The 12076-nt window shown below is 47.8% G+C and overlaps 1 protein-coding gene across 1 annotated transcript in view; it reads left to right on the plus strand.

The window, feature by feature from the left end:
- The first annotated feature begins 865 nt into the window (after positions 1-865).
- SEC63 (SEC63 homolog, protein translocation regulator) overlaps positions 866-12076 on the plus strand; it is a 55331-nt gene continuing 44120 nt past the window's right edge. The window contains exon 1 of the mRNA XM_060190668.1: positions 866-1208. Coding sequence (XP_060046651.1) covers positions 1085-1208 — 124 coding nt within the window. The 5' untranslated portion in view covers positions 866-1084. The remainder of the gene's footprint in view (positions 1209-12076) is intronic.

The raw sequence follows: 12076 nt of genomic DNA on the forward strand, positions 1-12076 counted from the left end.
CCCATCTATTTCGAATGACAATGTGTTTCCAAAATCTGGGGCTGGAGGAGGAAACAGTATCATGGAGCAGAGAAATGAAAAAGCCAGAGGCAGGTCAGAATGAGGTGTGGATGGCAGAGAGAGAAGGGGTTCAAAAGGCTCTGAACCTTCTCTGAGGCAGGCAGACAGTTGGCGCCCACTTCTTGGACCTGAAAATTTTCTTTTACTTACTTTATTATTTATTCATTATCATATTCATCTTATTTATTTTATTAATTAGCTAATTAATTTTCAGACCTGAATTTTTTTTTCTCTTTATTGGGGGATTAATGTTTAACATTAGACAGTAAATACAATAGTTGGTACATGGTGCATAACATTTCTCAGTTTTCCACATAACAATACAACCCTCTCTAGGTCCTCTGTCATCCTTTTCCATGGACCTGAACTTTTTATTTTATTTTTATTAATTTTTTTTATTTAAGAAAGGATTAATTAACAAAACCATAGGGTAGGAGGGGTACAACTCCACACAATTCCCACCGCCCAATCTCCATATCCCACCCCCTCCCCCGATAGCTTTCCCATTCTCTATCCCTCTGGGAGCATGGACCCAGGGACCTGAACTTTTTGATCCAGTTTTTCGACTGGCAGCTGGAGGCAGGGAAAAGCCGCCAGCGAGGGAGGAGGAGGGACCCTAGAGCTGGGGGCGGGCCCCCAGAGGCGGGGCTGTGGGCGGGGCTATGGCTTAGGGGTGGGGCTAAAGGCGGGTCCTCGCTGAGTTCCACGGCTGCGCACGCCACGTCTCCCTTAGTGAGCGTGTGGGGCGGGGTGGGGGGGGTGTTGGTGGTAAGCAAACCCAACGGGGCGGGACCTTTTCCTTCTGTTCTCGCGAGAGCTGGCGACAGCGACGCAACGCGGTGGCGGCGGCGGCGGCGGCGTGTCGGAGAGAGGAGCGTGGGGGCGGGGAGGAGAGGCGGCGGCGGCGGCGGCGGCGGCGTCTCAGCTGCGCCACAAGGGGCTGGGGCGCCGGGCACCTGAGCGCCGAGCGGGGTCGTGGCGGCGGCGGTGACGCGAGGGAGGCGGCGGTGGCGGCGGGGGCGTCATGGCAGGGCAGCAGTTCCAGTACGATGACAGCGGGAACACCTTCTTCTACTTCCTCACCTCCTTCGTGGGGCTCATCGTCATCCCGGCCACCTACTACCTCTGGCCGCGGGACCAGAACGCCGGTGAGTCCCGCGCCCGCCCCGCGCGCCCCGGGTGACACCGCCGGCGGCCCGGCCTCGCGTCCCGGTTGGCGGCCGCCGGGGCCCCGAGCTCGGCGCGCACAGCTCCCGGCACCCGCTCCCGGCCTCGGGCCTCGGGCCATTGTTCCTCCCGCCGCGCTTTGTCTGCTCGGCCTCCGCCGTGCTGGGCCGGGGGCATTGGGCCGGGGCCGGGGGCACTAGGCCGGGGCCGGGGGCATTAGGCTGGGGCCGGGGCCGGGGGCATTGGGCCGGGGCCGGGGGCATTGGGCCGGGGCCGGGGGCATTGGGCCGGGGCCGGGGGCATTAGGCTGGGGCCGGGGCCGGGGGCATTGGGCCGGGGCCGGGGGCATTGGGCCGGGGCCGGGGGCATTAGGCTGGGGCCGGGGGCATTAGGCTGGGGCCGGGGCCGGGGGCATTGGGCCGGGGCCGGGGGCATTGGGCCGGGGCCGGGGGCATTAGGCTGGGGCCGGGGCCGGGGGCATTGGGCCGGGCGTGCAGGGCCAAGATTCGCCTCTCACGGCCGGCGGCGGCGGCGGGGGCGGGGAGGAGAGAAAGGGGCGAGCCTGCTGCTGCCCCGAGGCCCCGACCCTCCAGCCCCCGACCCTCCAGGCCCCTGTCCTCCAGCCCCCTGTCCTCCAGCCCCCTGTCCTCCAGCCCCCGACCCTCCAGCCCCCGACCCTCCAGCCCCCGACCCTCCAGCCCCCTGTCCTCCAGCCCCCTGTCCTCCAGCCCCCTGTCCTCCAGCCCCCGACCCTCCAGCCCCCGACCCTCCAGCCCCCTGTCCTCCAGCCCCCGACCCTCCAGGCCCCTGTCCTCCAGCCCCCTGTCCTCCAGCCCCCGACCCTCCAGCCCCCGACCCTCCAGCCCCCTGTCCTCCAGCCCCCTGTCCTCCAGCCCCCGGCCCTCCAGTCCCCTGTTCTCCAGCCCCCTGTCCTCCAGCCCCCGGCCCTGCAGCCCCCTGTCCTCCAGCCCCCTGTCCTCCAGCCCCCGGCCCAGCAGCCCCCGACCCTCCAGCCCCCTGTCCTCCAGCCCCCTGTCCTCCAGCCCCCGGCCCTCCAGTCCCCTGTCCTCCAGCCCCCTGTCCTCCAGCCCCCGGCCCTGCAGCCCCCTGCCCGCTTCTCCATGGCGGGTTCATTTTGTCCCCATCACGTCGGATGGGGGGGGGGGGCGGTCAGGTTGGAGGTTGGAAGCAATGCCAGATCACCTCCTTTTCCAAAACAGAAAACTGACTCGCCCCTTCCTCCCTCCCTTCCTCCCTCCCTCCATTCCTCTCTTCCTCTCTTTTTCTTTCTCCCTGTCGCCTGTTAGGAAATCTGCCTGTTAGATGACAAAGTGCGAGTGAGTGTGGCGGGCCCCACCTTGCCGGACTCGGGTTATGACTTAGTTCCTGGGTCATGGACGGGGGAGCGCGCAGCCAGCTCCTGGGCGGCCGGTGTTGGGGTGCGGCGGGGGGCACTTGCTTTTTTTTTTTTTCCGGTTCTTGTTCTGGATCTTGGCATCCCCCCCTCCCCACACCACGAGCGAGGACGCGGAATAAACGAGGAGGGGTCGACGATTGTATCCGTTGCTTAGCGGAAAGGCCGGTCTGCAGCTTGTGCGGCGAGTGGACGCCCCGTGGACTCCCGGTCGGCCGCGGGCGCGTGTGGCAGGTGACCGGGTTGAAGCTGCGCGGCCGGTGGCTGTGGATCGTGCCGCCCAGACAGACAGTCGGACAGTCGGAGGAACGTGGACAGACAGAGCAGCGAGCTTCCCTCCCCCTCCACCCGCCCTCTTAGGACTGAGCTCCCTTTCTCAAGTGCGGGGAGGATACACCGCGTCCTTTGGGGAAGTTGTTGGCCCCGGAAGCATGGTAGCAGCCCAGGCACTTTGTGATGTTTTAGCGCTGATGAGGCTTCCGAACGTTCTTGAGTTACATAAGGGTGCTAAGTGGAATTTAGGATAAAAAAAAAATTACGTCTTTTTTTTTTTTTTTTTTTGGTACATTTCACAATAAGGAAATGTCCACTAGGTGCTAAAGTCTGCCCAGAGTTACCAGTCCTACTAGTTTTCCCACTGGGATAGTTTATGAAAACTGAACTTTTGGACTACTTTTTTTTTTTTTTCCCTTCCAAAAGTGTATTTAGAGTTTATGAAGTCTTTGAACAGTGGTTATATTTATATCTATATACCTGTGATGGCTTCCATGCATTTTTTTAAAAATTTTATTTATTGATTCATGAGAAATGATAGGAGAGAAAGAGCCAGGCATCAGTCTGGTACATGTGCTGCCCGGGATTGAACTCGGGGCCTCATGTGTGAGGGGCCAGCGCCTTTTCTACTGTGCCATTTCCTGGACCACTCCACGCACTGTTCTTACGGTAGTTTGATTTCAGCCTGAAAGGGGACTCTTCAGGAGAGTCGTTTATTTTTCACTAACTCCTGTCTGTGTGTGGACTTGGCTGTATGGAAAACGGGAAGTTATTAGGAAAGTAGACAGGTCTGCTTAGTATGTATTTTGAGAAGCAGTCCTAATTTTATGGTTAGTGAGTTTAATCTGACCTTGATTTCCGAGATTTGAAGAATCATATTTTCGTGCTGGGCTTTGTACTGAGCCTTTTGCCTGATAGCGCACAGGAAAGTCCCATTTGAGGCCCGTCAGCATACATAAACACGGTCCTTGGGAAACCAGTAGGGAGCTGAGTTAGTCTAAACCGTCTCTGAGCCAGAGAAAAGGCACTTCTTAATCCTAAAAACACAGTGAGGTGGCCGATGCTGTTCTCATCTCCATTTTAAAGTTTTATTTCCATCTTTTTTTTTTTTTTTAATATTCCCTTTTGTTGCCCTTGTTTTACTGTTGCAGTTACCGTTGTTGTTATTGATGTTGTCATTGTTGGATAGGACAGAGAGAAGGGAAAGACAGAGGGGGAGAGAGAGACAGACACCTGCAGACCTGTTTCACAGACTGTGAAGCCACCCTCCTGCAGGTGGGGAGCCGGGGCTCGAACCGGGATCCTTACACCTGTCTTTGAGCTTTGCGCCACCTGCACTTACCCCGCTGCACCACTGCCCGACTTTCTCACCTTCATTTCACGTGGAGAGACTGGTGTTCAGAGAGGTTGGGTAATTTATGGGTGCGGTGGAACCTGCTTTGCTTCAAAACCGCGTTTCCATATTGCCAGAGAGGAAGTAGCACGGATCTGCCCCTTTACACCTCACACTCCACCTCAGTTTTGCCTGAATAAATTTGCACATGTTGAAGTATTTGATCAGGATGAAAATTGCACAATGAAAAATTAAGATGGACGCTTACGTGCTATTATGAACATTGGTGAACGTCGCTTGGACTTTTTGTGTGTGGGTGCACTGTAATACCAAGTCGTTTAGAAATATACTAGAGTCAGGATGTTTTCAACAGTGAGTTGTTGTTTTTTTTTCTTTCTGGAGTCAGTTGCAGTTGTTGAATAACAGAAATCTTCCATTATGGGTTCACCCAAAATTATGAAAAAGAAATGATTTGCTGACTTGTAATGCTAGGAGACTGCTTTGAAAATAATCCTATTTGACTGTAGGGATATTAATTTGATCATTGGTGGTGTTTTAGAGCCTCCAGGGCACGTTCAGGTATAAATACTGTATTATTGTATATCTGAAAAAATTTGGACTACATCTGCTCTTGATGGTTTTAAATAAAGGATGTAGGTCTGTAGTAGTAAATTTGAATAATACAACTGGATCTTTTAGTATTTGATTTTGAAACTTAATTTGTTTTTGTTTGTGTGAAATGTTTACATTGCCAGTGAACTAAAAATAAAGATGTAAGAATTTGAATTGCAGAGTTTTCATGGCCATTTTGGCTCTTCGGGGAGACCATCTTCATAAAAACATGCCCACAGGGAGTCGGGCGGTAGCACAGCGGGTTAAGTACACATGGCGCAAACGCAGTGACCAGCTTAAGGATCCTGGTTCGAGCCTCAGTGCAGGGGAGTAGCTTCTTGAGCGGTGAAGCAGGTCTGCAGGTGTCTGTCTTTCTCTTCCCCTCTCTGTTTTCCCCATCTCTCTCCATTTCTCTCTGTCCTATCTAACAACGACAACAATAAAAAAATAAAGGCAACAAAAGGGAAAATAAAATATAAAAAAAAATTCAAAAAAGAAAAGCATGCCCATAGTCATACACTATTAAATATTAAAGTTCAATGTAAGCAATCTTTAGTGTTTTTTTTTTAAGCTGACATGTTTCGGGGTTTGTTTCAAAGTTTACAGTTGTCTCAATAAATCTTGGAATGACTGGGCCCTCATTCCTTCCTTCCTTTCTCTTTTTCCTTAACTTAGAAAATGTTGATTTGTGGTCCGGGAGGTGGTGCGGTGGATAAAGCACTGGATTCTTAACTATGAGGCCCCGAGTTCAGTCCCCAGCAGCACATGTACCAGAATGATGTCTGGTTCTTTCTCTCCTCCTATCTCTTTCAGGAATAAATAAATAAATAAATTCTTTAAAAAAAAAAGAAAAGAAAAGAAAATGTTGATTTGCAGGATTTTTGTTGTCAAAATTTTCACACAGTGGCTTTTTTTTTTTCTTCCCTGTGTAGTGCTGGCAGGGCCTCACATATGCACAGTCCTTCCAGTGGTTTCCTCTGTCCGGTTTGTTTGTTCATTTGTCCTTCCATCTATCCGTCCATCCATCCATCCATCCATCCATCCATCCATCCATCCATCCATCCTTGTTTTGCATTTACTCACCATCCATAGCGGTCCCCCGGAGCATCTGTGGTGCCTCATGTGTATGGCGCCAAGAGCTCAGCCCAGGGTCTCACACGTTGCAAGGTCTGTGTGCTCTGCAGGGTGAGCTGTCTGTCACCTGGCCCAGGAGTTATTGTGCTGTTAAGTACATCAGGAAACGTGATGTCATTTCACAGGTTGTGAAATCAAGAGTTTGAAAAACAGAAAGAAAAAAAGAAAAATAGAAATGACTTACTTATTGGTATATTTCATATCTAATTGAAATCACCATTACCCAAAACATTACCATTGCTATCATTTTGCTTGACTTTTGTTTATTATATGGACTAAGTGCATTTATGATTAATAACCTATTTTAGTAGCTTGAGAGTTTTTTTTTAATTGCTTTTTTTTTTTTTTTTTTGCCTCCAGGATTATTGCTGGGGCTCGGTGCCTGCACCATTGCTCTGGAGGCTATCCCCCCCCCTTTTGTTGCCTTTGTTGTCTTATTGTGATTGATGTCGATGTTGTTGGATAGGACAGAGAGAAATGGAGAGAGGAAGGGAAGACAGAGAGGGAGAGAGAAAGATAGACACCTGCAGACCTGCTGCACTGCTTGTGAAGCGACCCCTTGCAGGTGGGGATGGGGGCTTGAACCGGCATCCTAACCCCATGGTGCACTTTGCACCATGTGAGCTTAACTACTGTGCTACCGTCCGCACTCCCTGAGAGTCTTTTTGTCGTTTCTTGGGTGTTTTTAAATTGGCTGAATGAGATGATGATAATTTTTCAGACTTATAGGCAAAAGTTCTGTATGAAATAACAGTCTGGAGAGTTTGATTTCCTAGAACTGTGGTTCTCATTCCTGGCTACATATTAGGATCACTTGGAGAACTTTTTAATTTATTTTATTTTTTGCCTCCAGGGTTATCGCTGGGGCTCAGTGCCAGCCAGCACTGTGCATCCACTGCTCCTGGAGGCCATTTCCCCCCATTGTTGTTGCCGTTATTGTTATTGTTATTGTTGTTGCTGCTGTTGTTAGACAGGACAGAGAGAAATGGAGAGAGATGGGGAAGACAGAGAGGAGGAGAGAAAGACAGACACCTGCAGAGCTGCTTCCCCGCCTGTGAAGCGACCCCCCTGCAGGTGGGGAGCCGGGTCCCCAACCTGGTTCTTTGTGCTGTTCTTGTGCTTTGCACTATGTGCGCTTAACCTGGTGCACTACCACCCAGCCCCACTTGGAGGACTTTTAACAACACTTAGACCCAGATACTCTGATTTCATTGGTCTGGAGTTGCTGCTACCTTTTCTTGCTCTAAAAGCACCCAATGAGATTATAAATTGAAGTTTGGTTTGAGGAAAAACTTCCACAATAACAATTTTGTTGAAACTGTCATTTTGTGAGGTGAAACAAAGCTCTGATATTTCTTAAAAAATAGATTTACTTATTTTTATGAGAAACAGTGACCAGATCACTGTTCTACTCCAGCATAGGCAGTGCTGGGCGTCATATCTGGAGCCCAAGGCTTGCAATGCTTGCATTTTGTTGCTGAGTACCTTTTCGGCCATGTAACCTTTTTGATGTACAAGACTATGAAGCTCTTAACTGTACTGCAGTGCTGTCAAATTCTAAAAGTTAGTATTTTTATTGAAAAAACTTTGGGAGTGTAAATTTATAGCCGATTCATTCGTCATCTGCTCATAACTTTGAGAATACGGTTAGGTTGTGCCTGGAGCTATAGGTGCTTTGGGTATCTGCAGGATTTGGACGTCTGTACACACAGTTCTCTCAGTACCACCCAGCTTTGGTTTTGCCTGCAGCTTTTAAAATGACCATACTGGGGCTGGGTGGTGGTACCTCTGGTTAAGCACACAGGCATGTGCAAGGAGCTGGGTTCGAGAGCCCCTGCTCCCCACCTGCAGGGGAGAAGCTTCATGCACGGTGAAGTAAGAACTGCAGGTAACTAACTGTCTCTCCCCCCCCTCTTAGTTTCTCTCAGTCCTGTTGAAGAAAAGGAAAAGAAAAATCAGCCAGCATGAATAGCGGATTCATTCTACATGTACTGAGCCCCAGCGATAGCCCTGGTGACAATAAAATGAAAGAACAAATCATCCTAGTTATATAAGTAATTTCAACCTGACCAGCATTATTTTTTAAAAGGAGTTTAGGGGGATCAGACCCCAGCTCTATACATGCAAGTCCCCAGCCCCCCACCCCCAGCCATTTCCCTGGCCTGTTGTCAACCTGGCTATTATTATTACTGTTGTTATTTATACCACTTCTGGTAGACTTTTCTCCCTCTGTCTCTTTCTTTCTTTTCTTTATTTCTAGAGAGAGTGTGAGGCAGAGGAGAGGAGAAAGACAGGGAATGTGGTACAAAGGAACAGAGAGAGACAACACAGATCTCATGTTTCTAAAAGTTCAGTGCCTGACTCACTGTGCCACCTCCTGGACCTATCTCAATTCTTTGTGTGTGTGTGTGTGTGTGTGTTCTGCTATGTATTAAGGAAATGATGTTTTATAAGACAGTTATTGTCACGTGGGTACTGTTTCTTATTCTTTGATGATAGGTGACTTTAGCCTGTAGTGGGATTATCTGTTTTATACTCGATCCCAGATGGTTAGCATATTGTCTTTTTGTTTCTACTTTCATATTATGTACAGTCTGTTTGTCATTATTCCATCTCCGCCACCATCTTTGTTTATTGTCTGGGGCTTTGCTTAGTCTCCTAACATCTCCTCTGCTTCTTGCAGTTTGTTTTAAAGATAGTAACAGAGTGATCCTTTTAAAATCAGAAGGCAGCAGTCAGGGCAATCCCTTATCACTCATAATAGGAACTGCGGCCATTCGTGGGACCGCTAATCCCACACGGTCCCTCTGGCTTTAGGTATTACTTCCCATCACCCTTTCCCTTCCGGTCACAGAGACACACTCTCTCCTCCAGACCTTTATAGTTGCTGTTCCCTCTTCTTGGAATCCTTTTCCTTTGGCTACCGGGTGTCACAATACATCTCTCTGTGACCTTGCTCCAATGCCATCTAAGCGCTGCCTTTCTTGAGTGCTCTGTATAAAGCTGGCTGTTTCTGTCTGTCACATTCTTTCTTCTCTACTTACTGTCCATAACCCTTGCCAGCTTCTAATGCACTGTTATAATTTACTGATCTTGCTCATTGCTTTCTCTTCACCTAGAATGTGTCATCTGTGACAGCAAGGGTTTTGGTTTAGTTTCTGTTGTGCCCTCAGTATTCTGGTCCATGCTAGACCTTCACTACATATTTGTTAGAGAACTTCCCCATTCTCTGCTGCCTAGTGTACTCCAGACAACTGGAAAGGGGAGGGATGACTTTATGGAGAAGGTACAATTTTTGTCCTCAAGTAATTGAGTTCAGGAGTGTAAATAATGACTTTTAATACTGATCTGTGAAGAATGGCGATGCCATTCTTGAAGATTGCTGGAAAGTAGGTGTAGTCTCCTTGCTTTTGCAAGGAGGAAATTATCACATCTACTTCTAGGTCTGCCCTAGGGATACAGTTCTAAATGCAGGGCCAAGCTATTCAGATCAAAACTATTGGAAACAATTTACTGTATGTCTGATGACACGGTGTAGCTGTTTTCCGTATTTACCTGTATTAACATTCAAAAGCTTATTAAAACAGTCTTTGGTTGGATTGATCGTTATCTCGAGCAATACATTTTCTTACAGTCCTAAGAGGCCTTTTCAGTTCAGTGATCTGCTTTTACTATTGAGTATGTCAGTGTTTAATGTCCCACGGGAATGAACATACAGCCAGTGTTTTAAGTTGTTTTTTTCTTTGTAACAACTAGTTTTCTTTAACAGTACTTGAATTTCTCTAGTTCTCCTTTTGTTGTTTTAGAAAAATAACCTCTGATTTGAACTGTGGGTTGTGACTGTAAGATTAAGGGGAGAAGAGGTAGGATGAAGCATGAAGTGAGGAATAGGGTAGACGTGCTGGCAGATGGGAAGTCGCGGGTAGAAAGTGGCCCTTGTTAGCATGATGAGTTTGCTAAGGACACATGGAATCCATAGACAGCTACTGGGAGACACTCATTTGTTTAGAATTCTTTACTTTCTTGTGCCTCCAGTTCAGTTTGAGAAGTGCAACTTGAGGGAATAATTCTTTCTAACTTGCAGTGAGTGAATTGTGCCTCTCTTTCCTGTAGTATCTTCTGACTTACAGACAGACAGATAGCTCAGTCAGACTTGAATGGTTGTGACTCCTAGTTGGATCTTCAATGCCTCACATGCCAGAGTGGAACTCTGGTTTCTGTTTCTTTCTCTCTCTCGTTCACTTGTTCTCTTTTTCTCTGGACTGGGAGATAGATGAAGAGTGCACTCTTTATCATACGTAGGGCCTTGTTGAATGCTGCACTGGAAGGGTCCCCATGCGTGGTGCTGAGCAGTGGAGTGGTGCTGTGCTGTCTCCTTTCATCTCTGTCTCTGTTCTCTCCCTCTCTGTCTGAAGTTGAAAGAAAGAAAAGTCTACCAGGAATATTGGAAACTTGTAGGCGTGAGACCCAATGCACCTCTGGCTTTGTCTCAGATTCCTCTGCCTGTCACATTCCTGTCTTCTCTGATGTGGGACAATGTCCAACTCCTTTCTTTTGGAAAGGTTTATATAAAACATCCCTCCGCCCCCACCTGAAATTCTTAAGATCCCCTAAGCAGGGAAGTGAGGAGATCTGACTTACTATTTTGCCATTTCCTAATGAGATGAAGAAAACTTTTTCTTTTTTAGTCTTTATTTATTGAATAGAGACAGCCAGAAATTGAGAGGAAAAAGGGCAGTAGAGAAGGCAGGGACAGAGAAACAACACCTGCAGCCCTGCATTACCACTCACAAAACTTTCCCATGTAGGCGGGGACCGGGGGCTCGAACCCAGGTCCTTGCACATTGCAATGTGTGCTCAACCAGGTGCACCACTGTCCCCTCCTTTTTTTAGCCAACTTGAATACTTTTTTTGGGGGGGGAGGGATTTTTAACTAATATATCTAATTTAAATTTTAATTATGTATTTAAAAATCACACACCATATAGTACTTAACTGTGGACCTGTACATCTCAGGAAACAGTTACTTTCAGATTCCTTGAGTTTTCATCCTTAGCATCTACATATATATATATATGTATATTTAAATATGTATTTTCGCTTTTGTTGCCCTTGTTTTTCATTGTTGTTGTTGTTGTTGTTGTTATTGATGTCGTCATTGTTGGATAGAACAGAGAGAAATGGAGAGAGGAGGGGAAGACAGAGAGGGGGAGAGAAAGATAAGACACCTGCAGACCTGCTTCACTGCCTGTGAAGCGACTCCCCTGCAGGTGGGGAGTCGGGGGCTCGAACCGGGATCCTTACACTGGTCCTTGCGCTTGGTGCCACGTGTGCTTAACCCGCTGCGCTACCGCCCGACTCCCTGAAGCTATACTCTTGACTAATTGTCAAGTGACATAGAGTATCTAGAAAACTGATGCATAATGTTGAGCTTTTTAAAATACTGAATATAATTTTTTGATCCTGCTTACATTTGTCTGGGCCCTTACAGAATATTTTTAAGAGTTAATGTGCTTGGAAAAAATTACTTCATTTTTGTTTAAGCCCTATTAATAGCTATCATTTAGCTTTAAAAAATTTTTTTTTAAAGATTTATTGTTAATGAGAGGCGGGAGAAGAGAGGGAAAGAGAACTGAGCATCCATCTGGTACATGTACTGTCAGGAATTGAACTCAGAACCTCATGCTTGAGAATCCAGTACCTTACCCCACTATACCACTTCCTGGACCACTTTAATTTTTTTTGTAATTAATAGTGTCTTGCAATGCTTTACAATTAGTCTATAGTTCCGTACCACACCCACTACTGCCAAAACTCATCTAGCCTTATTAATTCTAGTAATGCTTGTACGAAAATTTAGTAGTGATTTTATTATTTTCAGAATGTCAAAATGTATTGGTCCATTTACTTAACCTGAGATGATCCCAGACTTTTACTGTGGTTTGTCATAAAAGTCATAATGCATTTTTGCACAGAAAGACAGCAAAAGAGGGCTGGGCGGTAGCGCACCGGGCACATAGTACAAAGTGTAAGTATCCTAGTTCGAGCCTCTGGCTCCCCACCTGCAGGGGGAAAACTCAACA

Source organism: Erinaceus europaeus, chromosome 4 (assembly GCF_950295315.1).
Source record: "Erinaceus europaeus chromosome 4, mEriEur2.1, whole genome shotgun sequence".
NCBI lineage: Eukaryota > Metazoa > Chordata > Mammalia > Eulipotyphla > Erinaceidae > Erinaceus > Erinaceus europaeus.